A 27817-nucleotide genomic window follows, 5' to 3' on the forward strand; every position below is an offset into this window, starting at 1 on the left:
TTATTATTAATACTAATTATAATATTATAATATTATTATTAATACTAATTATATAAATAATAATTATAAAATATTAATAATAATTTAATAACTATTAAGAATAATAATCATAATAATATTAATAGTATTAAATTATTAATAATAAGCATAATATAAATCACAACGCAGACGACGTGCACTGGTTCACAGTTTATTGACATGTTACACTTTAACTCTCCACCAAGAAACCAACCAAAGTACTGAAGAACATTCAGAAAGCACTAAAACAGATCCGGACCAGACTAGTGAGAATACAGAACGCTAACAAAAAATAAAAAAATAAAAGCGGTCAGAGGAGAGAGAGAGCTGCGGCACACGGAGCCACGCAGAGCGTGAGGGGAACATGATTCCTCCTCTAACCAGCTGAGAGTGTGTGTGTGTGTGTGGCTCTTTACACAACCTAAACACACGTGGTGTGTGCCTCTCCCACCTCTCTGTGTGTCTCTGTGCTCCAGTCCCTCTCCCTCCCTCTCTCAGTGCTCCAGGCGGCCCAGGAACCTCAGGTTGAGGATCTTCAGCTGGTCGTCCAGCTCCATGCGGACGATGCCGTCGTCTCCGTCGATACTGAGCAGGATCCCCGTCGCCTCGCGGTCCTCGCCCAGGATCACCTTCACCTGCACACACGGCCACAGGAAGTCGCTTTTTAACGTTTGTTCCAAAGAGCCTGAACGTCACGTGAACGTCACGTGAACGTCACGTGACCGTGTTTGCATCAGAGATCCACAGACGTGAGTGGAGAGAGTTTGTTGCTCAAAACCAGATTATTTAATCAGCAGAAACTTCTGCTGATTGTAACTTTCTATCAATTTGTGATGAATTATACAATCTTTGACCCTTTAAGGTTCTTCACAAGACGCTTCTGGCTTCTCTTCGTTATATAATAAGTGCAAATATAAACTCTGGATTAAAGACGGGAATGAAATCTGCAGGTGAAGGATGACGAGGCGCCGCTGGTAGTTACCTTGTTGTTCTTGGTGGGAGTGATGGGCTCCAGGTGGTCGCTGCTGATACTGACCACCTTCTCCGACTCCTGCATGAACACTGAACACATCCCGCCCTGCACACACACACACACACACACACACTATTAATTTCTAACATCACAGAAACATAAATGTGCTTCTTAAAGAAACTTCACATATTTTGTGTTTATGTCCAGTTCGTAATTTATTATATATCTCATAATTAATTAAATTAAAAAATATATATATATAATAAGTATAGATAAGAAGTAATAAATTAATAGATAATATATATATGAAGAGGATGTAATTGATTTAGGATATTATAAAGAGGAGTAAATTTATTAATATTATATTAAAGAATAATATAATAGTATATATAGAGATATATAGTATGTTTTAGAGATATTGTAAGAATAGTAATAATTTTATTATATATAGTAAATATATATATATAATATATATAATATATATATATATATATTATATATAGAGTAATATATAATATATATATATATACTATATATACTTATATTTTATAGATATATATAATACCTCTACTACTTACTATATATAATCTACTATATCATATCCTCTCTCTATACATTCTCTCTCTCTTCTTAGAGAATATTATAGATATAATATATATATATATAAAATGATAGATACATCTATATATTATTATATATATATATATATATATATATTATATATTCATTATATTATTTAGGAACACGAGTGAGCCGCGTTTCAACTATAGACGGAATCGGAGTTTCGGGCTTCCGGTGGAATAGCAATGGCATGCTGGGGTGGCGGGCGTAGTTCGAACAGTGAGCACCAACTCTACAAGGGCCCCCCCGGCCATATTGGATTTTCTTCTTCTGCGTGTTTTACATTGTGTTTGGCCTAGTTGTTAGTGTGTGATCATCGCTTTTCTAGTTCTGGGAATTAGGACACATGTGTGTGTGAACAGGATGTTCAAACTGTGGGAGAGAAAGGATAAATATAACTGGGCCAGAAATCTCATTGCGAGCTTCACGATGTAAAACATTGCGACTGCAAGCCCCCGTTCAAACTATTTCCATTTCCAACCGCACTAACAAACAAAGACAGAAGGCTAGCACGGACCACAGCTGTAAAGAGACAGGATTACAATGGGAAGTCTTGGGAGCCCAAGAGATCTTCATTTCATGCAAGGAAACCAACAAATGAATCCCTGATCCTGAACTCGACCTGGGGTGTGTCGTCTATCTACTATTTATATATTGACAAATGTACTTTCTATATATTGAGTTTTATAATAATGAACAAACACAAGTTAGGTATATATTTATAATAGCTTACCCTGCAACACAACTGCAATAAGCACTTATGATATCGCCAGTTTTCTTGACTGTGCAGATCCATGCTGAATGTGTCGTGTGGGAAGTTTCATTGAATGAGAACATTTAGCTTTCAAAAAGCAAAACTCAGAATCTGCAAGAGGATTGAAAGATATTTGTCTAAATGATTTGCCTTCTTTGTATTCTTTCAAAGTTCGTTTATGAAACTCGACATGGTTCCCTGGTGGTCAGACATTAAACATAATGTTATATCGCTGAGGTATATCGGCAGCCAAGAAGTCATGCTGTTGTTTTCATTGACCCGGCCATCCTGCAGTCTCAAGGGATCAGGCACTGAAACGCCACTCGGCATAACCAAAAGCTTCGTCTTTTCTTTTTCTGTGATTGAAAGTCTTTCGTTAGCTGTTGGTTGCTCCTCACTGCCCGTCTCTGATGCAGCGAACACCCTGATGTAGCAAACACCCTGATGTAGCGAACACCCTGATGCAGCAAACACCCTGATGCAGCAAACACCCTGATGCAGCAAACACCCTGATGTAGCGAACACCCTGATGCAGCAAACACCCTGATGCAGCAAACACCCTGATGTAGCAAACACCCTGATGTAGCGAACACCCTGATGCAGCAAACACCCTGATGCAGCAAACACCCTGATGTAGCAAACACCCTGATGTAGCGAACACCCTGATGCAGCAAACACCCTGATGCAGCAAACACCCTGATGTAGCGAACACCCTGATGCAGCAACACCCTGATGTAGCAAACACCCTGATGTAGCAAACACCCTGATGTAGCAAACACCCTGATGTAGCGAACACCCTGATGGCAGCAAACACCCTGATGTAGCAAACACCCTGATGCAGCAAACACCCTGATGCAGCAAACACCCTGATGTAGCAAACACCCTGATGTAGCAAACACCCTGATGCAGCAAACACCCTGATGTAGCAAACACCCTGATGCAGCAAACACCCTGATGTAGCAAACACCCTGATGCAGCAAACACCCTGATGTAGCAAACACCCTGATGTAGCAAACACCCTGATGTAGCAAACAACCCTGATGTAGCAAACACCCTGATGCAGCAAACACCCTGATGTAGCAAACACCCTGATGTAGCAACACACCCTGATGTAGCAAACACCCACCTGATGTAGCAAACACCCTGATGCAGCAAACACCCTGATGTAGCAAACACCCTGATGCAGCAAACACCCTGATGTAGCAAACACCCTGATGTAGCAAACACCCTGATGCAGCAAACACCCTGATGTAGCAAACACCCTGATGCAGCAAACACCCTGATGCAGCAAACACCCTGATGTAGCAAACACCCTGATGCAGCAAACACCCTGATGTAGCAAACACCCTGATGCAGCAAACACCCTGATGTAGCAAACACCCTGATGCAGCAAACACCCTGATGTAGCAAACACCCTGATGCAGCAAACACCCTGATGCAGCAAACACCCTGATGCAGCAAACACCCTGATGCAGCGAACACCCTGATGTAGCAAACACCCTGATGTAGCAAACACCCTGATGTAGCAAACACCCTGATGCAGCAAACACCCTGATGCAGCGAACACCCTGATGTAGCAAACACCCTGATGTAGCAAACACCCTGATGTAGCAAACACCCTGATGTAGCAAACACCCTGATGCAGCAAACACCCTGATGCAGCGAAACACCCTGATGTAGCAAACACCCTGATGTAGCAAACACCCTGATGTAGCAAACACCCTGATGCTAGCGAACACCCTGATGTAGCAAACACCCTGATGTAGCAAACACCCTGATGCAGCAAACACCCGGGCAATAAGCTCCAGTTTTGTTCCTGAAACCTTTAAATCAAAGCTTCGACTTTCCTCCTCTGAACCTCATCATAAGAGACTCAGAAGTCATCGTAGAGCAGTAGCTTTGTTTACAACACGCTCGAAGAATAAATACAATAAAAACACGTAGAGAAGAAATCCAATATGGCGGCCCTTGTAGAGTTGGTGCCACCCCAGCATGCATTGCGATTCCACCGGAAGCCCGAAACTCCGATTCCGTCTATTAACGAGGACGGCGAGTAACTAGCACATCACTGCACTGATCTCCGACACTAAGGCTGCACGATATTAACGTTTAAAAAGGCTTCGCTCATAGAAAGCGGCTGCATATGAAACTCTGCGCTTCCTGATCCGCAGGCCACCAGGGGGCGCTACGGACGTTTTGCGCTGCCGGTGAAAAGCGTTCTTGAATGTTTAGGCTGAAGTTAGAGAAGAAGAGAAGGCTCCGACATCAGAGAACATTTAGATTCTAACATTACAACTGAAAACAGTTTGTAAATAATATTCATTCATTTTCAGGGACAAAATATTTTTGGGGTAAATCGAGGGTTAATATTGTGTGTGTGTGTGTGTGTGTGTGTGTGTGTGTGTGTGTGTGTGTGTGTGTGTGTGTGTGTGTGTTACCGTGACGCTCCGGATGACCCCGGTCTGCCCCATCAGGTCCATGAAGGAGTCTTTGACCCGGACCAGGATGTCGGTGGTCACCCAGTCGCTGCTGCCCTGCTCTATGTTGGAGCCGGGGGTGTGAGGGTTGTACCCTCCAGGAGAGGGCGCTCCGGGCGTCATGGGGCTGTAGCCCACAGGACTGGGACTCGGACTGGCCTGTGGGAGCAACAAGAGGCGCTGTTGGTGGGGGGGAGAGACTAGGAAGGTCAAACTGTCATCAGCTCGCGTTTTACGTTCTGACCTTTCACAATAAAAGCCCAACATGCTGAGAGGCGACTCAACAGAACAGTTGGCGGTTCTGCTCACTGATCTGTGCAGCGATGGAACCTTCTCTAACGTGTGAACACACGGCGGAACAATAACTCACTCCAGCCGTTAGCTACGACGTAGTTCTGGTATTCTAACAAAACCCAAATGATGTATTAAAATATAAAAAGATGGACCTGACAACTTCTCAGACAGAGGTGGATCATCAAGTGTTTGTGAAGACGCACTGAACCGACACTGTTGAGACATTTCTAACGTTTACTTCGACATTGTTCTGATTCCACAGTCCTACCTGATAAGCCATGGGGGAGGGAGTCGGGTGGTAGCTGGCTGGTGAGTGTGTGTTCTGGTATCCGACCGGTGACGGCGCCACCTGGTGGTAGCTCTGAGGACTGGGACTGGGCTGGTAGGAGCCTTGAGGGGAGGGGGCCGCGTAGGGAGAATACTGCTCTGTGTTATACCTACACACAGAAATACAGAGTGGTCAGTCAGCAGCAGTGCATCATGGGGGTTCTTCTCTCTCTGATTCAAAGGTTAAACATCAGAGTTCCTCCTGCACGCTGTTCGGCTGCCGCTAACATCTGTCAGCTTGTTTCTCTGAGAACTTCAGATCCAGACGTTCAGAGTTAAAAACACCAGGATGTAGAAAGCGTCTTTCAACATTATATTCCAAAAAAGGACAAAAGTTGTTTTCCTGCTCTGAACAACATGTAGAGCATGGTGCACAAGAGCTCCAGAGTTTAGTCAGAGCCCAAACATAACATTTAAAACTATATGTGTGTTGACACTCACATAGCAGGCGTGCCCGGCGTCTGAGGGTTGTACTGAGGGTTGACCTGCGGCGAGGGGACTTCTGGGTAACCCGGGGTCTGAGGGTTGGGTGTCCCCCCGTAGCCCTGAGGGGACGGGGAGGGCTCGTCGTCGTAGCCAAAGTCGTACTCCTCATCATTCCTGCAGAGAGGACGCAACAAAAAGGAAACATTTACAAATAAACAACATGAAAAAGGTACACACTTAAAACACTGTGTGTGTGTGTGTGTGTGTGTGTGTGTGTGTGTGTGTGTGACCTGGAAGGTGTGTTGGGGTTGCTGGGGTCCCAGGCTCCACTCTGACCCGGCGTCCTGCTCCCATCATGCAGTGGGGTCTGAGAGCCGTAGTGAGGCGTACGGCTTCCTGCTGGAGGGAAAAACATCGAGCGATCAGAAACGTTTCCTGTCGCCTCGTGGACGAGACGTCGACTCTTCATTACGTCACAAAGTGAAGACTGTCGTTGTTTCTAATGGGAATAAAACAGCTGCTGCACAACACGGTCAACACTGTTACACAAACACTCATACTAAATAAAGTCAGTGTGTTGAAATCTGCAGACAGACAGACACACAGACAGACAGGCAGACAGGCAGACACACAGGCAGACAGACAGGCAGGCAGACACACACACAGACAGACACACAGACAGACACACAGACAGACACACAGGCAGACACACACACAGACAGACACACAGGCAGACACACACACAGACAGACACACAGACAGACAGACACGCAGACAGACACGCAGACAGACAGGCAGACACACAGGCAGACACACAGGCAGACACACAGACAGACACACAGACAGGCAGACAGACAGACACACAGACAGACAGGCAGGCAGACACACAGGCAGACACACAGACAGACACACAGACAGGCAGACAGACAGACACACAGACAGACAGGCAGGCAGACACACAGGCAGACACACAGGCAGACACACAGACAGACACACAGACAGGCAGACAGACAGACACACAGACAGACAGGCAGGCAGACACACAGGCAGACACACAGACAGACACACAGACAGACACACAGACAGGCAGGCAGACACACAGACAGACACACAGACAGACAGGCAGACACAACTGTAAATAAATATAATAATGAGATTAAAACACACGAGAACAGCTGTGCGCTGCACACTGAGGGTCTCACCTTCATGTATCGGCGTCTGAGAGCCGTACATGGGCGTTCTGGAACCCGTGCCGTACATGGGGGTCTGGGAGCCGTACATGGGCGTACGCCCGTGGGTGGAGGTCATTCCACTGTGTCTCTTAGCTCCCCTGGTGCATGATGGGAGAGGGTGAGAGGGTTAATGTACGGGAAGACTGAACGTAGATACACAGGAACACTAACTCATTGCCCTGAGAGAGAAACATAAAGAGAAGATCTCTCCTCCAGGACACCCTCACAGCAGACACTGCGTGTACGTACATGGTGGTTAGTCGCTGTCGGTCTACAGAGATGGTCTGACACGTGGCGTGCAGCTCCACTCTGGCTGTGGACTCTGTTGCATCCTTCACCACCCCAATGTATCCTGGGAAATGTAGGAAAGTTCATCAGCATCGTCATTTAAAAGAACAACAAGGAGGAAGACGGAACTACATATTTTAAACATCATCGGTCTAAAGAAAGGATTTGATTTGTTATTGTGGTTAACGGCTCCTAATACTCAAATGTGTGTGTGAGTGTGTGTGTGTGTGTGTGTGTGTGTTTTTGAGGCTAAACACCAACAATAGAATATTTGTTTTGATAAAAACACGTGAATTCTTCTTTCTATATATGTTGGATAACTCTGGAGTTATTGGAAATGTTTGCATCACACAAACCTGCTGGAATCTAATAATAATAATAATAATAAACATAATAACATCATAATCATAATAATAAACATCATAATCATAATAATAATCATAATAATAAACATAATAATCATAATCATAATAATAATAATAAACATAATAACATCATAATCATAATATAATCATAATAATAAACATAATAATCATAATCATAATCATAATAATCATAAACATCATAATAATAATCATCATAATAATAATCATCATAATAATAATAATAATCATAATAATAAACATAATAATCATAATAATAATCATAATAATAATAATAATAAACATCATAATCATAATAATAATAATAATAATAATAATAATCATCATAATAATAATCATAATAATAATCATAATAATAATAATAATAAACATCATAATCATAATAATAATAATAATAATATCATCATAATAATAATCATAATAATAATCATAATAATAATCATAATAATAATCATAATAATAATAAACATCATAATAATCATAATAATAATAATCATAATAATAATCATCATAATAATAATATCATATAATAATAATAATCATCATAATAATAATCATAATAATAATCATAATCATCATAATAATAATCATAATAATAATCATAATAATAATAAACAGAAGAAGAACAGCAGAAGAAGAAGACGAAGCCAGAAGAGAGAAGCAGCAGCAAGAAGAAGAGAAGCAGAAGACAAGAAGAAGCAGAAGAAGAAGCAGCAGCAGAAGAAGAAGAAGAGCAGAAGAAGAAGAGCAGAAGAAGAAGCAGCAGAAGCAGAAAGAAGAGCAGCCAAGGCAGAAGAAGCAGAAGAGAAGCAGCAGAAGAAGAAGCAGCAGCAGAAGCAGCAGCAGCAGCAGCAGCAGAAGAAGCAGCAGAAGAAGCAGAAGAAAGCAGAGAAGAAGAAGAGCAGCAGAAGAAGAAGCAGCAGAATGGAAGCAGCAGAAAGAAGCAGCAGCAGAAGAAGAAGAAGAAGGGGGCCAGAAGAAGCAGCAGAAGAGAAGAAGAAGAAACAGGCAGAAGAAGAAGGCGAAGAAGAGCAGAGGAAGAAGGCGACGAAGAAGCAGAAGAAAGGAAGAAGAAGAAGGAAGCGCAGCAGCAGAAGAAGAAGCAGCAGAAGAAGAAGGCGAGAGAAGAAGCAGAAGAGGCAGAAGAAGAAGGAAGAAGAAGAGGCAGAAGAAGAAGGAAGAAGAAGAAGCAGCATAAGAGCAGAAGAAGAATGCTGAAGAAGAAGAAGGGGCCAGAATAGAGAAGGAAGAGGCGAAGAAGAAGCAGAAGAAGAGAATACAGAAGAAGCAGCAGAAGAGGCAGAGAAGAAGAAGAATCAGAAGAGCAGAAGAAGAATTCTAAGAAGAAGCAGAGAAGAGTAAGAAGAAGAAGCAAGCAGAAGCGCAGAGAAGAAGGCGAAGAAGAAGCAGAAGAAGAAGAAGGCAAAGAAGAGAAGAAGAAGGAAGAAGAAAAGAAAGAAGAAGAGCAGAAGAAGAAGGCGGAAGAAGAAGCAGGAATAAGCAGAAGAAGAAGAAGCAGAAGAGACTAAGAAGAAGATAATTCTAATAATAATCATATAATATTAATAATAATACATCATAATATCATAATAATATTCTAATAATAATCATAATATCATAATAATAATTCTAATAATAATCATAATATATTAATAATAATAATCATCATAATATCATAATAATAATTATAATAATAATCATAATATCATAATAATAATTCTAATAATAATCATAATAATATTAATAATAATAATCATCATCATCATATTAATAATAATAATCATCATCATATTAATAATAATCATCATCATCATCATCATCATCATCATCATAATAATATATTAGTGCGGCCGACACACAAACACTTTCATCACAATGAACAGAAGAGATGCTGCTCTGGTTCCTTCAGTCTCACCTTTGTAAGGCCCCTGAGAGATGCGGACCGTCTGACCAATCAGCTCGTTGTCTCTTCTTCCTCTGCCCCGCCCCATTCCTCCTCCTCCTCCCCCCCCTCCCCCCTCCTCCTCCCCCTCTCTGTGGAGAACCTGCAGGACGACAGAAGCACAGACTCAGCACAACAACCAGACTCTTGGAGATTAAGACAGCTAAGTATTGAAGTCTCCAAACACTCAACACACCTGAAGTCCTTTATACACTCTTAAACTCTTAAACTCTTAAACTCTTAAGCTCATTTGTGTTTCTATTTGAGATTTAAATATCCAAGAAATTGAACTTAAATTTGAAATTTATATAATTTGTTTTGTTCAGTTTACTTTCATATAAAGAACAAAACCAGGAAGTGTTTGTGATTCACAGAGAACGATTCTCAGGATACAAACATTCAGCTCAACTTCTATAAGTCTACAGGACTCCACCTCCATCACCTCCACACCTACACCACCTCCATCACCTACACACCTCCATCACCTACATCACCTACACCATCTCCATCACCTACACCACCTCCATCACCTCCATCACCTACACCACCTCCATCACCTCCACACCTCCATCACCTACACCACCTCCATCACCTACACCATCTCCATCACCTACACCACCTCCATCACCTCCATCACCTACACCACCTCCATCAGCCATGATCTTAGAAAGTCTTGTTGAACGCTAATATAAAGACAGATAACCCAACAGAGCAGCAGGACAAGCGTCCGTCATGTGACTCACTTCCTCCTCCGTGGTGCATGGGGCTGCTGATGCGAGGGCTCATCGGAGCAAATCCTCCAACTGTGAAGTTTGTCACGTCTCTTGGCTGAAAGAGGAAGAAACACTCAGACAAGCTTTCACAGTGTGTGTTTGTCCCTCCTGTTGATTCATCCAAACAAACTAAACACTGAAGCAACAACATCACTAAACTCTCCGCTCAGTATTTATGAATCAATTTCCTCATGAAGTGAAAACCTGTCGGCCAATAGGAGCCCTCAGAGCCGCGTCACACTGACCTTAGATCCACCAGCCAGCACCAGGTGTCGGGTCTTGCAGACGAACATGCCGCCGTTCTCCACCAACTTCTTACAGTGGAGGAAGGCGAAGCCTCGGAACAGATGACGGATCTCTCCCTCACGGCCCTGCGGAGGAACACACACACACACACACACACACACACACACACACACACACACACACACACACACACACACACACACACACACACACACACACACACACACACACACACACACACACACACACACACACACACACACACACACACACACGTTGGTACAAACACGCATCACGGGCCACTGCTTCCAGTGTTTGGATAACGTGGGCTATTGTCTGCACCTCCCGTTAGAGAGCCTCCCTGATTCTACAGAAGTGCTGAATCACTCCTCAGAAATGTTCCAGTTTAAACAAAGTGCAGATTTAAAGCCACTGTTTACTTCCAAAGTAAACGATGGAGTCTTTGTGAAGACGAAGTGAATACTGTAGAAGCTGCTGGATGTGCATTGAGTTACAGACGCATCAGAAATGAACTCTTACAGAGTGCGGCCCGTCGATGACCTTGACGATGTCCTTGACGTGGATGTTGTTCTGCTCCGAGTCCAGAGCCTCGGCGAAGCGGTTGTCCTTCCTGCGGTTCACCGCTTGATGCCGCACCGTCATCACCTTCCCGTGCATGTTCAACACCTGCGAGACATTCACCCAACGCGTCACTTCATTGTTTGTGAAGGTTTACGTCTGCTGCGCTTTGAATTAAACAATGCAGACGTCCGTCCCGGAGCAGACTATTACCTGGAACGTCTCTCTCTCCAGTCGCACGATGACTCCCACGGTCTGCGGGTCCAGCTGCACCAGCTCACCCCACTCGTGCTGCCCTCCCGCATCCACACCGGACGCCGTCTCCGAGCAGAGCTGCAAGTCTCTGGGTAACACTTTCAACTACACACACACACACACACACACACACACACACACACACACACACACACACACACACACACACACACACACACACACACACACACACACACACACACATTAAAGAAATATAAAACCTAAGTTTGGAATAGTTATGTTAAATGTTTAATGATATTCAGACTGACGACCTCTTCCTGTTTTCCTTTGGTCGTCTCATCTTAGTAAGAGCTTTAGTGTCGTCAGTGTATTGAATATGAGCTGGTTTCTGTTGGTGTTAGTAACGTTAACGTTAACGTCAGTCATTATGTGCTGCTGTAGTCCAGATACGGAGAAACAGATTTATATTTAGTCTCATCTTTTTTCGTCAATTTTGGGAACGTTGAAATTGTTTGACTCTAGATTTGAGTGTTTTCTTCAACAACAATATTAGACGTTGATATCATCACCGTTAGTTGAAGTGCCGTTAATATGGAGTGTGTCCCGTTTACATTTAATGATTTTTAACCTCAGTATCAAATGAATGAAAGAGCAGAGCAGGTACCTCGTGCATGGTGAGGTCGGAGAAGAGGATGACGAAGTTCTCCTCCACTCGGACGATGAGGCCGGTGTCGCCCTCGTATCGCCCGGCGATCACCTTCACGTGGTCACCCATACGGAAATACTTTCTCAACTCGTGAGCCGGGAACTCCAGGGGGTCCTGGGAGAAAACACACAGTTTCAAACCCTTGTTGTGAGGACGTTCCTGCACCGCGAGGACGATCCTGCACCGTGAGGACGATCCTGCACCGTGAGGACGTTCCTGCACCGTGAGGACGTTCCTGCACCGTGAGGACGTTCCTGCACCGTGAGGACGATCCTGCACCGTGAGGAAGTTCCTGCACCGTGAGGACGTTCCTGCACCGTGAGGACGTTCCTGTACCGTGAGGACGATCCTGCACCGTGAGGAAGTTCCTGCACCGTGAGGACGATCCTGCACCGTGAGGACGATCCTGCACCGTGAGGACGATCCTGCACCGTGAGGAAGTTCCTGCACCGTGAGGACGATCCTGCACCGTGAGGACGATCCTGCACCGTGAGGACGATCCTGCACCGTGAGGAAGTTCCTGCACCGTGAGGACGATCCTGCACCGTGAGGACGTTCCTGCACCGTGAGGACGTTCCTGTACCGTGAGGACGATCCTGCACCGTGAGGAAGTTCCTGCACCGTGAGGACGATCCTGCACCGTGAGGACGATCCTGCACCGTGAGGAAGTTCCTGCACCGTGAGGACGATCCTGCACCGTGAGGACGATCCTGCACCGTGAGGAAGTTCCTGCACCGTGAGGACGATCCTGCACCGTGAGGACGATCCTGCACCGTGAGGACGATCCTGCACCGTGAGGACGATCCTGCACCGTGAGGAAGTTCCTGCACCGTGAGGACGATCCTGCACCGTGAGGAAGTTCCTGCACCGTGAGGACGATCCTGCACCGTGAGGAAGTTCCTGCACCGTGAGGACGATCCTGCACCGTGAGGACGATCCTGCACCGTGAGGAAGTTCCTGCACCGTGAGGACGATCCTGCACCGTGAGGAAGTTCCTGCACCGTGAGGACGATCCTGCACCGTGAGGACGTTCCTGCACCGTGAGGACGATCCTGCACCGTGAGGACGATCCTGCACTGTGAGGACGTTCCTGCACCGTGAGGACGATCCTGCACCGTGAGGACGATCCTGCACCGTGAGGACGTTCCTGCACCGTGAGGACGATCCTGCACCGTGAGGACGATCCTGCACCGTGAGGACGATCCTGCATTGTAGGTTTTTAGGGTAAGTAGTAGCTAGAGAATGCATTATGTCAATGAGGGATCAAAGTGTGTGTGTGTGCGTGTGTGCACCTTCAGGTCTTCGTGCTTGGGCATGATGGTAATCTTGTTGCCGTCCACACTGAGGATTTTTCCCTGCAGGTTGATCAACTCTCCCTCACAAACCTCCACGTTGTCACCGGCCTGCAGGTTGTGTTCACGCTCCTTACCTGCGCACACAAAACAAAGAAACTTGACAATTATGGAAGGAAATCAGCATGAAAAGAAATCATAAGAGCTGTCAAATAACAAGTTAATTTAAAAAATAACTAATGCCCCCTTTAGATATTTATATTCAGTGTTTGTGCCAAGATAATGTAATGTTTGAGTTTAAATATCTACATATGGGAGCTTGTACTGAATTAGATACATTTCTATAATCGCTCGACAGCTCTCGATATAACTATAATATAAACTAATAATAAATAATGTCGGCAGTCAAATCATCAAACTAAAAGCACAGTTCTTAAAACTGAATGACGTTTTTATTGAATTCAACTGTTTTCTCAGTTTACATTTAACTTTAGGATAAATTAATTAAAAACCAGCCCACTAATCACTAGGGGTGTCGATCCATCGAGCTGATCAATATGTTATTAATAATTAAATCAACAAACCAATGTCATCATGCAAAGTGAAAACATTGATACATATCATCCTTAAGATACGCCCTTATTTTGAAATTCTTAAACATAAGAAATATCCACTGACTTTTTGTGGTCGTGTCATTTCATCGCAGGACAAAGTGATCACACACATTCTCTGCAGGCACTAAAGTCACTGACGCTTCACCTCCACCTGATCATCTTCAGCCTACAATCAGCATTTAGCTTAAACACACACAGTGTACCTGACTCGGTGACCACCTCCAGGTCGATTCCTTCTGGTTGGTCCTCAAACTTCTCGAGTTCTGACAGCGTGGGCTTCACTCCGTCTGTGATCTGAGAGCAGTGAAACACAGCTGCTGAGGGCTTTGCTACACAGAGACGTTTGGTTTCAGAGTAAAGAGGCCGCAGCTAACGAGGGCGCTCGTGTTCCTCATGCGTGTCTCCTGAAATGAAAGACGCTTCTCACCACAGCAGACATGGCGAAGCTCTTAAACAGGAATCCTTTGCGGCTGTAACGGTTCGCCTCGAAGATCATGAAGTCTCCATCGTGGCTGACCTCCCCTCCGAGGGACCTGTCAATCAAACCATCACCAGTCAGTCAAGCACACTATGAAACAATTCAATGACTTTAGAGAGGAGGGGGCGTCATGTGTCTACAGTACGAGGGTTCGTGGTCTAATTATCACCACAATCTAAATATTGTATAACAACCAACCTTTATGAGACAAAGGCCCCACTACGTCTCCACACAGGAGCAAGACACACACACTTTATAGTCGTTTTGCATCTCTTTGTATTTTTGAGTCTCCTGGTTGGTTCGTGTCCTGGAGAGACATCTTGCAGGTGAAGGCCAGGGGGCGAGAACATGTCCAGTAGACACGTTCATTGTTGTCACTTCTCTGTCTCTTCTCTTTGTTTCATCTTGTAGACATCTACAGTACCAGTCATTGGGGGGTGTGTGTGTGTGTGTGTGTGTGTGTGTGTACCTGATCTTTTCAGCATCAAACAGCCTCTGAGCAGGTCTCTTAAACTTCTTCCTCTTAGCGAACCAGTCTTTCTGCAGACAGACAGACAGACGTAAGTTAACTCTACATACAGGGAACATGGGGGCAGAAGTGTGTGTTGCTGTGAGTTTGTCCCACCAGGCTCATCTTGGCCTTGATGCGGTCTAGGTCAATACGGGGGATCATCTTTAGGGAGATGGTGTTCTGACTCGGCTCCACGTAGTCCACCTGGAGAACAAGAAGACGACAGAGCTCAGTGCTTCCACCATCAATGAACACATTAATCTGAACCAGAGTTCATGATATTGTTCATTAGCACAGTAGAGTAAGTTCAGTATCCACGGTGACGACTTCCAAATGTCTTGTTTTGTCTGACCAACAGTCCAAAACCCAAAATCATTAAAGAGACACGAGCCAGGAAGTCTTTCAGATAAAACACATAGAACATGTACCCGTGTATCAACACGAGGTCTCAAGGCCAAACAGCGCTTCCTGCTTACAGCAACAACTCTCAACACTAAAGCAGCAAATCTTTCTCAATGATAAATTAATAAAGACTTAATTTATTCTATTTGTATTAAAGTAAATAAATAAAATACAAAGAATAAGTTGTGTTTTTAATGCCATACTCTCGTAGGTGCATTTTAAAAGCCTTACAAAGAAAGTTATTATCATTGTATTGGTAAAAATATGAGTAATATTTATCATATTGTTGAAATATTAAAACTCAAGTTTGGAGACGCTCCGACTCCTGCTGTGCTAAGCCTCAAATATTTAAAGTATTTCTCTCAATGCTTAGAAAAGAGAAATATCTCCCAGATGTTTTGCCACCGGGCGTTCATCCCACACGTGTTCCAGCTGCTGAGGTCGTTAGTGTACCTGAGCGATGTCGTCCTTGTACAGGCCTCTCTTCAGCCGGACCCAGGACTTGGGCTTTAGGTTGGTGACCTCTTTGACAACCTTCAGCACGTCGGTCATCTCTTTGATGGGAACCATCTGCTGGTTCCATAGGCCCATCCTCAGGTTGCCGATGCCTTCGATGGCCGACTTGACGTGCGTCTGCTTGTACGACTCAACGTAGATGTAACCTTTGACGTGGTCCGGGGCGACAACAGACTTGATCTGCAGAGGCTGTGGGGTGCAGGGGGGTTGGAGTGTTTACACTCACATTACAAGAAGCATCATTGTGAAACAGGATCTCTTTGTAGTCACTTTGTCTCTTTGTAGTCACTTTGTGTCTCTTTGTGGTCATTGTGTGTCTCTTTGTGGTCACTTTGTGTCTCTTTGTAGTCACTTTGTGTCTCTTTGTGGTCATGTTGTGTCTCTTTGTGGTCACTTTGTTTCTTTGTAGTCACTTTGTGTCTCTTTGTGGTCATTTTGTGTCTCTTTGTAGTCACTTTGTGTCTCTTTGTGGTCATGTTGTGTCTCTTTGTGGTCGTTTTGTCTCTGTAGTAATTTTGTGTCTCTGTAGTCATTTTGTCTCTTTGTAGTCATTTTGTGTCTCTTTGTAGTCACTTTGTGTCTCTTTGTGGTCATTGTGTGTCTCTTTGTGGTCATTTTGTGTCTCTTTGTGGTCATTTTGTGTCTCTTTGTAGTCACTTTGTGTCTCTTTGTGGTCGTTTTGTCTCTGTAGTAATTTTGTGTCTCTGTAGTCATTTTGTCTCTTTGTAGTCATTTTGTGTCTCTTTGTAGTCACTTTGTGTCTCTTTGTGGTCATTGTGTGTCTCTTTGTGGTCATTTTGTGTCTCTTTGTGGTCATTTTGTGTCTCTTTGTAGTCACTTTGTGTCTCTTTGTGGTCATGTTGTGTCTCTTTGTGGTCGTTTTGTCTCTGTAGTAATTTTGTGTCTCTGTAGTCATTTTGTCTCTTTGTAGTCATTTTGTGTCTCTTTGTAGTCACTTTGTGTCTCTTTGTGGTCATTGTGTGTCTCTTTGTGGTCATTTTGTGTCTCTTTGTGGTCATTTTGTGTCTCTTTGTAGTCACTTTGTGTCTCTTTGTGGTCATGTTGTGTCTCTTTGTGGTCGTTTTGTCTCTGTAGTAATTTTGTGTCTCTGTAGTCATTTTGTCTCTTTGTGGTCATTTTGTCTCTTTGTAGTCACTTTGTGTCTCTTTGTAGTCATTTTGTGTCTCTTTGTAGTCATTTTGTGTCTCTTTGTAGTCACTTTGTGTCTCTTTGTGGTCATGTTGTGTCTCTTTGTGGTCGTTTTGTCTCTGTAGTAATTTTGTGTCTCTGTAGTCATTTTGTCTCTTTGTGGTCGTTTTGTGTCTCTTTGTAGTCATGTTGTGTCTCTTTGTAGTCATTTTGTGTCTCTTTGTAGTCATTTTGTGTCTCTTTGTAGTGTCTCTTTGTGGTCGTTGTGTGTCTCTGTGGTCATTTTGTGTCTCTTTGTAGCGTCTCTTTATGGTCGTTGTGTGTCTCTTTGTGGTCGTTTTGTGTCTCTTTGTAGTCATTGTGTCTCTTTGTGGTCATTGTGTCTCTTTGTAGTCATTGTGTCTCTTTGTGGTCATTGTGTCTCTTTGTAGTCATTGTGTCTCTTTGTGTCTCTTTGTGGTCGTTTTGTGTCTCTTTGTAGTCAGTTTGTGTCTCTTTGTAGAGTCTCTTTATGGTCGTTGTGTGTCTCTTTGTAGTCGTTTTGTGTCTCTTTGTAGTCATGTTGTGTCTCTTTGTAGTCATTTTGTGTCTCTTTGTAGTCATTTTGTGTCTCTTTGTAGTGTCTCTTTGTGGTCGTTGTGTGTCTCTGTGGTCATTTTGTGTCTCTTTGTAGCGTCTCTTTATGGTCGTTGTGTGTCTCTTTGTGGTCGTTTTGTGTCTCTTTGTAGTCATTGTGTCTCTTTGTAGTCATTGTGTCTCTTTGTAGTCATTGTGTCTCTTTGTGGTCATTGTGTCTCTTTGTGGTCGTTTTGTGTCTCTTTGTAGTCAGTTTGTGTCTCTTTGTAGAGTCTCTTTATGGTCGTTGTGTGTCTCTTTGTAGTCGTTGTGTGTCTCTTTGTTGTCATTTTGTCTCTTTGTAGTCATTGTGTCTCTATGTGGTCATTTTGTGTCTCTTTGTAGTCATTTTGTGTCTCTTTGTAGAGTCTCTTTATGGTCGTTGTGTGTCTCTTTGTAGTCGTTGTGTGTCTCTTTGTTGTCATTTTGTCTCTTTGTAGTCATTGTGTCTCTATGTGGTCATTTTGTGTCTCTTTGTAGTCATTGTGTCTCTTTGTAGTCATTTTGTGTCTCTTTGTTGTGTCTCTTTGTAGTCATTTTGTGTCTCTTTGTGGTCGTTTTGTGTCTCTTTGTAGTCATTGTGTGTCTGTATGTGGTATTTTTGTGTCTCTGTGGTCATTTTGTGTCTCTTTGTAGTCGTTTTGTGTCTTTGTAGTCGTTTTGTGTCTCTTTGTAGTCGTTTTGTGTCTCTTTGTAGTCGTTTTGTGTCTCTTTGTAGTGTCTTTGTAGTCATTTTGTGTCTCTGTAGTGGTTGTTTTGTGTCTCTGTAGTGGTTTTGTGTCTCTTGTAGTCACTTTGTGTCTCTTTGTAGTGTCTTTGTAGTCATTTTGTGTCTCTTTGTGGTTGTTTTGTGTCTCTGTAGTGGTTTTGTGTCTCTTGTAGTCGTTTTGTGTCTCTTTGTAGTCATTTTGTGTCTCTTTGTGGTCGTTTTGTGTCTCTTTGTAGTCAGTTTGTGTCTCTGTAGTCATTTTGTGTCTCTTTGTGGTCGTTTTGTGTCTCTCTAGTCATTTTGTGTCTCTTTGTGGTCGTTTTGTGTCTCTTTGTGGTCCTTTTGTGTCTCTTTGTAGTCAGTTTGTGTCTCTCTGTAGTCATTTTGTGTCTCTTTGTGGTCATTTTGTGTCTCTTTGTGGTCGTTTTGTGTCTCTCTGTAGTCACTTTGTGTCTCTTTGTGGTCATGTTGTGTCTCTTTGTGGTCGTTTTGTCTCTGTAGTAATTTTGTGTCTCTGTAGTCATTTTGTCTCTTTGTGGTCGTTTTGTGTCTCTTTGTAGTCATGTTGTGTCTCTTTGTAGTCATTTTGTGTCTCTTTGTAGTCATTTTGTGTCTCTTTGTAGTGTCTCTTTGTGGTCGTTGTGTGTCTCTGTGGTCATTTTGTGTCTCTTTGTAGCGTCTCTTTATGGTCGTTGTGTGTCTCTTTGTGGTCGTTTTGTGTCTCTTTGTAGTCATTGTGTCTCTTTGTGGTCATTGTGTCTCTTTGTAGTCATTGTGTCTCTTTGTGGTCATTGTGTCTCTTTGTAGTCATTGTGTCTCTTTGTGTCTCTTTGTGGTCGTTTTGTGTCTCTTTGTAGTCAGTTTGTGTCTCTTTGTAGAGTCTCTTTATGGTCGTTGTGTGTCTCTTTGTAGTCGTTTTGTGTCTCTTTGTAGTCATGTTGTGTCTCTTTGTAGTCATTTTGTGTCTCTTTGTAGTCATTTTGTGTCTCTTTGTAGTGTCTCTTTGTGGTCGTTGTGTGTCTCTGTGGTCATTTTGTGTCTCTTTGTAGCGTCTCTTTATGGTCGTTGTGTGTCTCTTTGTGGTCGTTTTGTGTCTCTTTGTAGTCATTGTGTCTCTTTGTAGTCATTGTGTCTCTTTGTAGTCATTGTGTCTCTTTGTGGTCATTGTGTCTCTTTGTGGTCGTTTTGTGTCTCTTTGTAGTCAGTTTGTGTCTCTTTGTAGAGTCTCTTTATGGTCGTTGTGTGTCTCTTTGTAGTCGTTGTGTGTCTCTTTGTTGTCATTTTGTCTCTTTGTAGTCATTGTGTCTCTATGTGGTCATTTTGTGTCTCTTTGTAGTCATTTTGTGTCTCTTTGTAGAGTCTCTTTATGGTCGTTGTGTGTCTCTTTGTAGTCGTTGTGTGTCTCTTTGTTGTCATTTTGTCTCTTTGTAGTCATTGTGTCTCTATGTGGTCATTTTGTGTCTCTTTGTAGTCATTGTGTCTCTTTGTAGTCATTTTGTGTCTCTTTGTTGTGTCTCTTTGTAGTCATTTTGTGTCTCTTTGTGGTCGTTTTGTGTCTCTTTGTAGTCATTGTGTGTCTGTATGTGGTATTTTTGTGTCTCTGTGGTCATTTTGTGTCTCTTTGTAGTCGTTTTGTGTCTTTGTAGTCGTTTTGTGTCTCTTTGTAGTCGTTTTGTGTCTCTTTGTAGTCGTTTTGTGTCTCTTTGTAGTGTCTTTGTAGTCATTTTGTGTCTCTGTAGTGGTTGTTTTGTGTCTCTGTAGTGGTTTTGTGTCTCTTGTAGTCACTTTGTGTCTCTTTGTAGTGTCTTTGTAGTCATTTTGTGTCTCTTTGTGGTTGTTTTGTGTCTCTGTAGTGGTTTTGTGTCTCTTGTAGTCGTTTTGTGTCTCTTTGTAGTCATTTTGTGTCTCTTTGTGGTCGTTTTGTGTCTCTTTGTAGTCAGTTTGTGTCTCTGTAGTCATTTTGTGTCTCTTTGTGGTCGTTTTGTGTCTCTCTAGTCATTTTGTGTCTCTTTGTGGTCGTTTTGTGTCTCTTTGTGGTCCTTTTGTGTCTCTTTGTAGTCAGTTTGTGTCTCTCTGTAGTCATTTTGTGTCTCTTTGTGGTCATTTTGTGTCTCTTTGTAGTCAGTTTGTGTCTCTTTGTGGTCATTTTGTGTCTCTGTAGTCATTTTGTGTCTCTTTGTAGTCAGTTTGTGTCTCTGTAGTCGTTTTGTGTCTCTTTGTAGTGTCTTTGTAGTCATTTTGTGTCTCTTTGTGGTTGTTTTGTGTCTCTGTAGTGGTTTTGTGTCTCTTGTAGTCGTTTTGTGTCTCTTTGTAGTCGTTTTGTGTCTCTTTGTAGTGTCTTTGTAGTCATTTTGTGTCTCTTTGTGGTTGTTTTGTGTCTCTGTAGTGGTTTTGTGTCTCTTGTAGTCGTTTTGTGTCTCTTTGTAGTCAGTTTGTGTCTCTGTAGTCATTTTGTGTCTCTTTGTGGTCGTTTTGTGTCTCTCTAGTCATTTTGTGTCTCTTTGTGGTCGTTTTGTGTCTCTTTGTGGTCCTTTTGTGTCTCTTTGTAGTCAGTTTGTGTCTCTCTGTAGTCATTTTGTGTCTCTTTGTGGTCATTTTGTAGTCAGTTTGTGTCTCTGTAGTCATTTTGTTTCATCCACTTTCCATATTTTATCCAATGACATTATGAGCACTATCTGATTTAAAATACATTTTGTTCTCCAGTAGTCTCTGCAGATGAATGACAGGATCTCTTAAACTCTCATTAAGAGATTACAAAATGACTCAGTACAAGTTAAGACAGAGATACATGTCTGTTAGTCTCTGGAGGGAGATTCAAGTGTCGTAGCAGCAATAACAAAGAATCACAGAACAGGACAAATAAGAGTTCACACGAGGATAATAAGAATAAATAACAATATGATTCATTCACTACAATAATCAGCTGCAGCACAAAGGTGAGTTTATTTCTCACACATCAGAACATATAATGATTAACGTCTGCAGACACTGTTCAGCCTCACTGGCCAATCAGAGCAGAGCGTTCACAAAAGTAACGTGAAATAATTAAGTGCAGTTTTCTCACCGTGTCGGTGAACTGGTAGGCGATGAACTTCCTCATCAGTGAGATGGCCGTCGCCCTCTCCTCTCCAATCTAACAAGACAGAAGAAGTTGAGTAAATGTGTGTGTGTCTCTGTACATGTGTGTGTGTGTCTCTGTACATGTGTGAGTGTGTGTGTGTCTCTGTACGTGTGTATGTCTCTGTATGTGTGTGTGTGTGTGTCTCTGTATGTGTGTGTGTGTGTGTGTGTCTCTGTATGTGTGTGTGTGTGTGTGCGTGTGTCTCTGTACATGTGTGTGTGTGTGTGTCTCTGTACGTGTGTATGTCTCTGTATGTGTGTGTGTGTGTGTGTGTGTGTCTCTGTACATGTGTGTGTCTCTGTACATGTGTGTCTCTGTACATGTGTGTGTGTCTCTGTACATGCGTGTGTGTGTGTGTCTCTGTACATGTGTGTGTGTGTGTGTGTGTCTCTGTACATGCGTGTGTGTGTGTGTGTGTCTCTGTACATGTGTGTGTGTGTGTGTGTGTGACCGAGGAAACACACCTTACACTTGACCGTCCACAGATTGGGGTCCCTGTTGACGACAAACACATTCGAACATTAAGAAAACGTTGTAATCTACTCGTGCAGGTGTTCTTGATGCTGATTGGTGGATGAGCGTTCACATACTTTACTCCAGGAAGTAGCTGCTGCTGAGTGATGTCATCAGAGAGCTCCTCTGACCCTCCGGAGAAACTGCACACCACAGAAGAAGACAAGGTTATCGTCACATGCTTCCTGTTCTGTTTGTGTTCCCAAAATAAAACATCAAATTGAAAGAGAAAGTTTCCACGTTGTGAGACTTTAATAACGGCTTTCACAATAAAAGCAGGAACAACGAAACGTTCAGACTCATAACTGAAGATGTTGAAAACACAATAAATACATTTGACAGTAAGAAAGAAATCTCTTCACAGTTCTGCAGTTATCAGAGTCACAGGTACTCACTGCTCGCCTCCTGAGGACTGGGCATATTTCCTCATGTAATATTCCCCCAGCGCCTCCTCTCTGGAGTCTCTGCAGACAGAACACACACAGAACACACACAGAACACACACACAGAACACACACAGAACACAGTTAGCCAACGATGCACAACGTAAATCAACAAGACGTTTTGTCTGTTTTATCTCCACAACACAGCTTGTTGGGAGAACTAAACATGTCGGCAGAACTTACAATCAGTCAAGTGTTCCACTAAATATTGTGCAGACGTTAAACGTGTTTCCAGAACAGCAAGAGAACATGTGAATTAATGAGTTTACATCTAATTCTGCTGTGAATACGAGTTAAACAGCTGCAGAAGAAGAAGTGAACATCGTACAGCTGTGTTTAAGCACTTTGTTTTCAAAGATATTAATATGAAGACTCCAGATGAGAACGTCTTGAATTCCTTTAATGTTTTGATGTCTGGCAGCTGTGGAGTCATCGTGATGCAGGTAGAGGAACGAGGAGTTTTAAACGTGTGAATATTATCTCAGAATGTTAATGTGAGAAACTAAATATACGTTTAGAATTATTTAGAGATTTAACAAAAATTATTTCCCAAGAATTCTGAAAGATTTGAGATATTTTAATACCAATTAAGACCGATTGTTTTTTAGATGAGTCTTTGAGGATCTGCAGAAACCCTGAATGTAAAACAAGTTCAGGACGAGGAGCAGAGAAGAACTAATGAAGGACTTTTCAGGGGACAGGAAGTGGAACCTCTCCGTCACAACGTCCCACTGTAGTCGGACTGTAACTCCCAACGGTGGCGTTAAAGCAGCTGTTACCTCCAGAGGTTCTGCAGCCGTCTGGATCCAGAGTGGTCTTCATCCAGAACCACATGGTCGATGTTGGACACTGAGAGGGGGGGGAGGGGGGGTTATATTCTGCATGTTTAATGGAAACATTAAATGAATTTAGATGAATGAACACGTTAGGCTTACCTTCAGCCTCCTCTGCTCAGGACCGTCCAGTGACAGAAAAGAGAGGAAGAGGAGGATAAAAGAGGAAGAGCAGGAGCAGAGATAAAGTCGGGATAAAGGCAATAAAATATCAAAGGGAGTGAAGACGGGGAGACGAGAGTTAGGAAACCAAAGGAGAAGTGGAGAAAAGAAATGAGAAGTAAGAAATCAGAGAAAAGGAAGCAAAGACAAAAAGAGGAGGAAGAGAGAAAAGGACGGGGGGGGGGGGGGCAGCAGGAAGATGGGGAACAAGCATCAGTTTAAAAAAGGATGAGAAGACGGTTCAGCAGGAGGACGAAGAGGACAGACCACATTGTTCATCAGGCAGCAGCAACACAAAGCATGATGGGAGAAACAGACCACAGATTAATGACAGAGAAGATGAGGCCAGTGAGGGTCAAAGGTCAACGTACAGTAGAAACTACGGCTGCTCGATGGACGTCGTCGCGCTCACACTTTCTGATTTTCGCTGCTCGCTACAAAAAGGAAAACGTTTCCCACGACCTGAAAGTGACGAGGAGGAGGGAAACTCCCAGGATGAAGATTTGGTTGCAAAAAGAAACGCGACGTCAGTTGAATTTAACAACTGACCCAAACGTCACATTTGTGAGGCGGATCTGCCTCCAGAGCACCGATCGCCTCAGTTCTGTATCCAACTGAGGAAGCAGCGGTCTTTGAACGCATCATCAGACCGGTTTGCAGCTTCTGCACGATGGAAGCATTTCTGTGGACGTTTGTCTGCGTCGACGCACCACTTCCTGTTTCTACTGTACGGCCTTGAGTGACACGATGCATTACACGAGAAGCTTCAACCACATGTTAGTCCAAAAAACTCAAATAAAAACATGGCCGCCGTCTACCAGGTAGCAGCGTCGGGCAAATGATCACACTTGGTCCTCTGAAGGAATACTCACAACATGTGTGATTAAATATTCTTTACGCAGAAACACAGCGAACACGTGGAAGCTTTATATCTGATCCAGGATCTGCTTTGATCCAACAACAAGCGTACAGACGTTTGTTCAATGAGCACATCTTCAGCTCAGTTTGTGCCAATTCAGTAACCAACAGGAAGTGTCAACAATGATTTGCCCTCAGCGCTTCCTCGTACGGCGCCGCACGCTCACGCTCACAAACACAGCTGTGCTGAGATGAGGGGGGGGGGGGGGTTAATACATTCTGGGAACATGGATTTTATCAAATGGATGAAACTGATTTTCCATTTGCTTCAGATAAACATGAATACATCAACATCAGAGCAGGAGAGTGTCCGGAGCAGAATTACCGTTGACTGAAGAGGACATGCATGACAAGAGACACCAGAGAGAGTTCAGTCAGACACCTGCAGCACGTTACAGTACAAACACCTTCAGGGGCCTTTTCACACCTGAAGCTCCGAGCTCAGCTTGTACACAACATCACATTGTAGTTATAGTGCGCCGTCACGAGCTCCACGAGCTGCTGCTCCCTCCATAGCGTGTCTGACGTTTGAATAAACGCAGGAAACTGACTCTTTGTAAAGTCAACAGCCTCCACAGTTAAACATTTGCTCTCACAGCTCGTTCTGACCGCAGCCGGCTTAACTTCCCGAAAGTCTGAAGCATCATAAAAACCTTCGTCACGTTAGAAACTAGGCGCAGCTTCAGTTTGATGAACCGGTTCTGGTTCAAACTGTGAATCCTGAAAGTCGACGAGGAAGGTGTGAAAAGGCCCGAAGAGCATTTCAGTGTCTTTATAGAAACTCAACCAGTTTGTGTGCTGGAGATAAATCCAACGACTGAACACACACGAGACTACGACAGGAGTCAGCAGCTGAGAAGTGTTGACGTTTCTGTGGTCGCTCGTCTTTAGAAGCAAAGTACAACATTTACATCAACCTGTCAACACATGATTATGAATTATAAAGATGTTCTGGCTCTGGCACTGTCTCACACCCTGTGCAGCAGGAAGTGTGGAAAACACTGTTTATCCCCAGGACCAGAGGTCAGAGGTCACACGCAGCACGATCTGAGAACAGATGGATCTTCATGTGTGTGTGTTGGATGTGATGAGGACACACCGAACTGTAACAACCGGTTTATTACAAATCATGTAGATTTTGTTTTACCGCCAAAGAATTCTTTAGTTGTTTAAACGTTTCAATTTGTTTTGCACTTTTGCCAGATTTGTGTGTGTGTGTGTGTGTGTGTGTGTTCTCTCGTTCGTGCGTGTGTGTGTGTGTGTTCTCTCGTGTGTGTGTGTGTGTGTTCTCTCGTGTGTGTGTGTGTGTGTGTTCTCTCGTGCGTGTGTGTGTGTGTGTTCTCTCGTGCGTGTGTGTGTGTGTGTTCTCTCGTGTGTGTGTGTGTATGTTCTCTCGTGCGTGCGTGTGTGTGTTCTCTCGTGCGTGTGTGTTCTCTCGTGCGTGTGTTCTCTCGTGTGTGTGTGTGTGTGTGTGTGTTAAACTGCTCTCAGGATCCACACTGCTGCGACTGCAGTGTTGTGTGTTGGTCTTCAGAATGAGATGTGAGAGCTTCATGGATCTCGTGAGGAACAAGGTTTGGGTGTTTCGGGTGTTTCGGGTGTTTTGTTGGGTTGATGTTTGATCGACAACACCTGAAGAGTAAAACATGAAAAAGTTCTCTCTGAACAGCTTCCTTACCTTTCTCCAGAATGTCTTCAGCTCCTTCCTCCCACTGATCTTCCTCGTCCTCATACTCATCGTCCACATCTAGACAGAGAGGACAGAGACAGGAGGACGGTGTTTAAACAGAAACGTGAAGAGGAGATCATCAGATGAAGACTGAAGGAGTCCATCTGTACCGGCTTCGTCCAGGATGAAGCCTCCGTGTCTCGGCTTCTTCCTGGGACGTTCATCATCGTCCTCCTCCTCCTCTTCGTCATACTCCTCCTCATCCTCCAGGTCCTCCCCCTCCTCCTCTGCTACCTTGTCGCTGCCCACAGGGCTGTTTGTCTCCTCCTGGGGAGGGAGCAGCAAAAAACAATCAGTGGTAGAGGAAGTATTCCGATCCTTCACTCAAGTAAAAGAACTGAAACGAATAAAAGTAAGTTATGTGCATGGTAAACACAGACAGGAAGTGGCAGCAAACTAACATCAGCAACGACAACATCTCTGGCACAATCTCACCCGACACGAAACGTGAGCAAAACTGCTTTTATGTACTTTTACATAAAGAACAATGGAAGTGAAAGATGATGTAATCGATCCAATCATGTCATCACACATGAACGCAAACACTTGATGAGTCTTAATGTTGTTGCTGTGTAGTGAACATGTACGTCTTGCATTTGTGTTGTTACAGTTCATTTTCCTAAGAGATGTAAAATGTCTTAAACGATGAAATCAAATCATTTTCTGTGAATCCACTTAATGATTATTAAACTACTTGTTTCATCTGTACTTGAGAATCTAGTCAAATATTATTATATCGTAAAGTACCTCAAATGTGTACTTAGCTACATTTCACCACTGCAAACATATGAAGTGTACAGAACAACACACAATGTACTTTATCTAATAACATAAGTAGCAGCGTGTGTTTGTTAGCACTGTATTGCACGTTCCCCGCCACATTCACTCGCAATGTTTACCTGAACCCACTGGGCAGTAAGCATCACTTAGCTTAGCGGTTAGCATACCTCATTCTCCTCCACCTCCTCCGCCTCACCGTCGCTGCTGCGCTCACTCTGGTTGTCGGATAAGTCGCTGTCCTCGCTGTCAGACATCTTGTACCCCCTGAGAATACTGCAGAAGCGCAAATAAACACAAAACCACTTCACTTAAAGTTTGAATTAAAAGGCAGCTAACGGCTAAGCTAGCAGCACCAAAGCATCCGGGTCATAACAATCACGGTTGGCCTAGCAAAGCATGCTAATGTAGTTTCCATGAATATCTCAAAAACAGCTGCAATCAAATGTTAGCTAATAAGCTCCACGGCTGCTACTTACCTGTTTTAACTCCCGCTCCTGCTTTATGTCTTGTTAGTTGTTAAATAAAAGTAAATATCAGCTTATTTCGATAAGTCTGATGCTTCTCACGTCTTCTTGGGGAACCGCGAGATTTCGGGAAACTGCGTAATCTCTCGCGGGGTTTTGGACGATGGGTGGGTCAAAAGAGGAAGAGGTCTCCCTCTGCCTGATATCGCTCTTTGTTGAAAATAACTTCTAAACAAAGAAATATCCTGTTATACTGCTGTACTAATACTATATTATTATTACATTGCACCTCATACTTTATATATCCTATACT

General features: G+C 43.4%; 1 protein-coding gene across 1 annotated transcript; it reads right to left on the reverse strand.

The window, feature by feature from the left end:
- Nucleotides 1–177: 177 nt before the first annotated feature.
- Nucleotides 178–27661, reverse strand: supt5h (SPT5 homolog, DSIF elongation factor subunit). The gene is given in 32 exon segments (XM_029428450.1): nucleotides 178–653; nucleotides 1001–1096; nucleotides 4805–5002; nucleotides 5406–5574; nucleotides 5906–6064; nucleotides 6181–6286; nucleotides 7093–7220; nucleotides 7372–7474; nucleotides 9709–9811; nucleotides 9813–9838; nucleotides 10479–10563; nucleotides 10754–10879; nucleotides 11295–11441; nucleotides 11547–11693; nucleotides 12214–12369; nucleotides 13548–13684; nucleotides 14365–14455; nucleotides 14589–14694; nucleotides 15109–15179; nucleotides 15265–15354; nucleotides 16006–16257; nucleotides 21606–21674; nucleotides 22127–22157; nucleotides 22253–22318; nucleotides 22571–22639; nucleotides 23398–23467; nucleotides 23554–23565; nucleotides 24857–24862; nucleotides 26210–26278; nucleotides 26371–26527; nucleotides 27208–27313; nucleotides 27517–27661. Coding segments are annotated over 31 exon segments (3273 nt in total). The 5' UTR covers nucleotides 27295–27313; nucleotides 27517–27661; the 3' UTR covers nucleotides 178–512.
- Nucleotides 27662–27817: the final 156 nt, after the last annotated feature.

This window comes from Cottoperca gobio, unplaced genomic scaffold, assembly GCF_900634415.1.
Source record: "Cottoperca gobio unplaced genomic scaffold, fCotGob3.1 fCotGob3_93arrow_ctg1, whole genome shotgun sequence".
Classification (NCBI taxonomy): domain Eukaryota; kingdom Metazoa; phylum Chordata; class Actinopteri; order Perciformes; family Bovichtidae; genus Cottoperca; species Cottoperca gobio.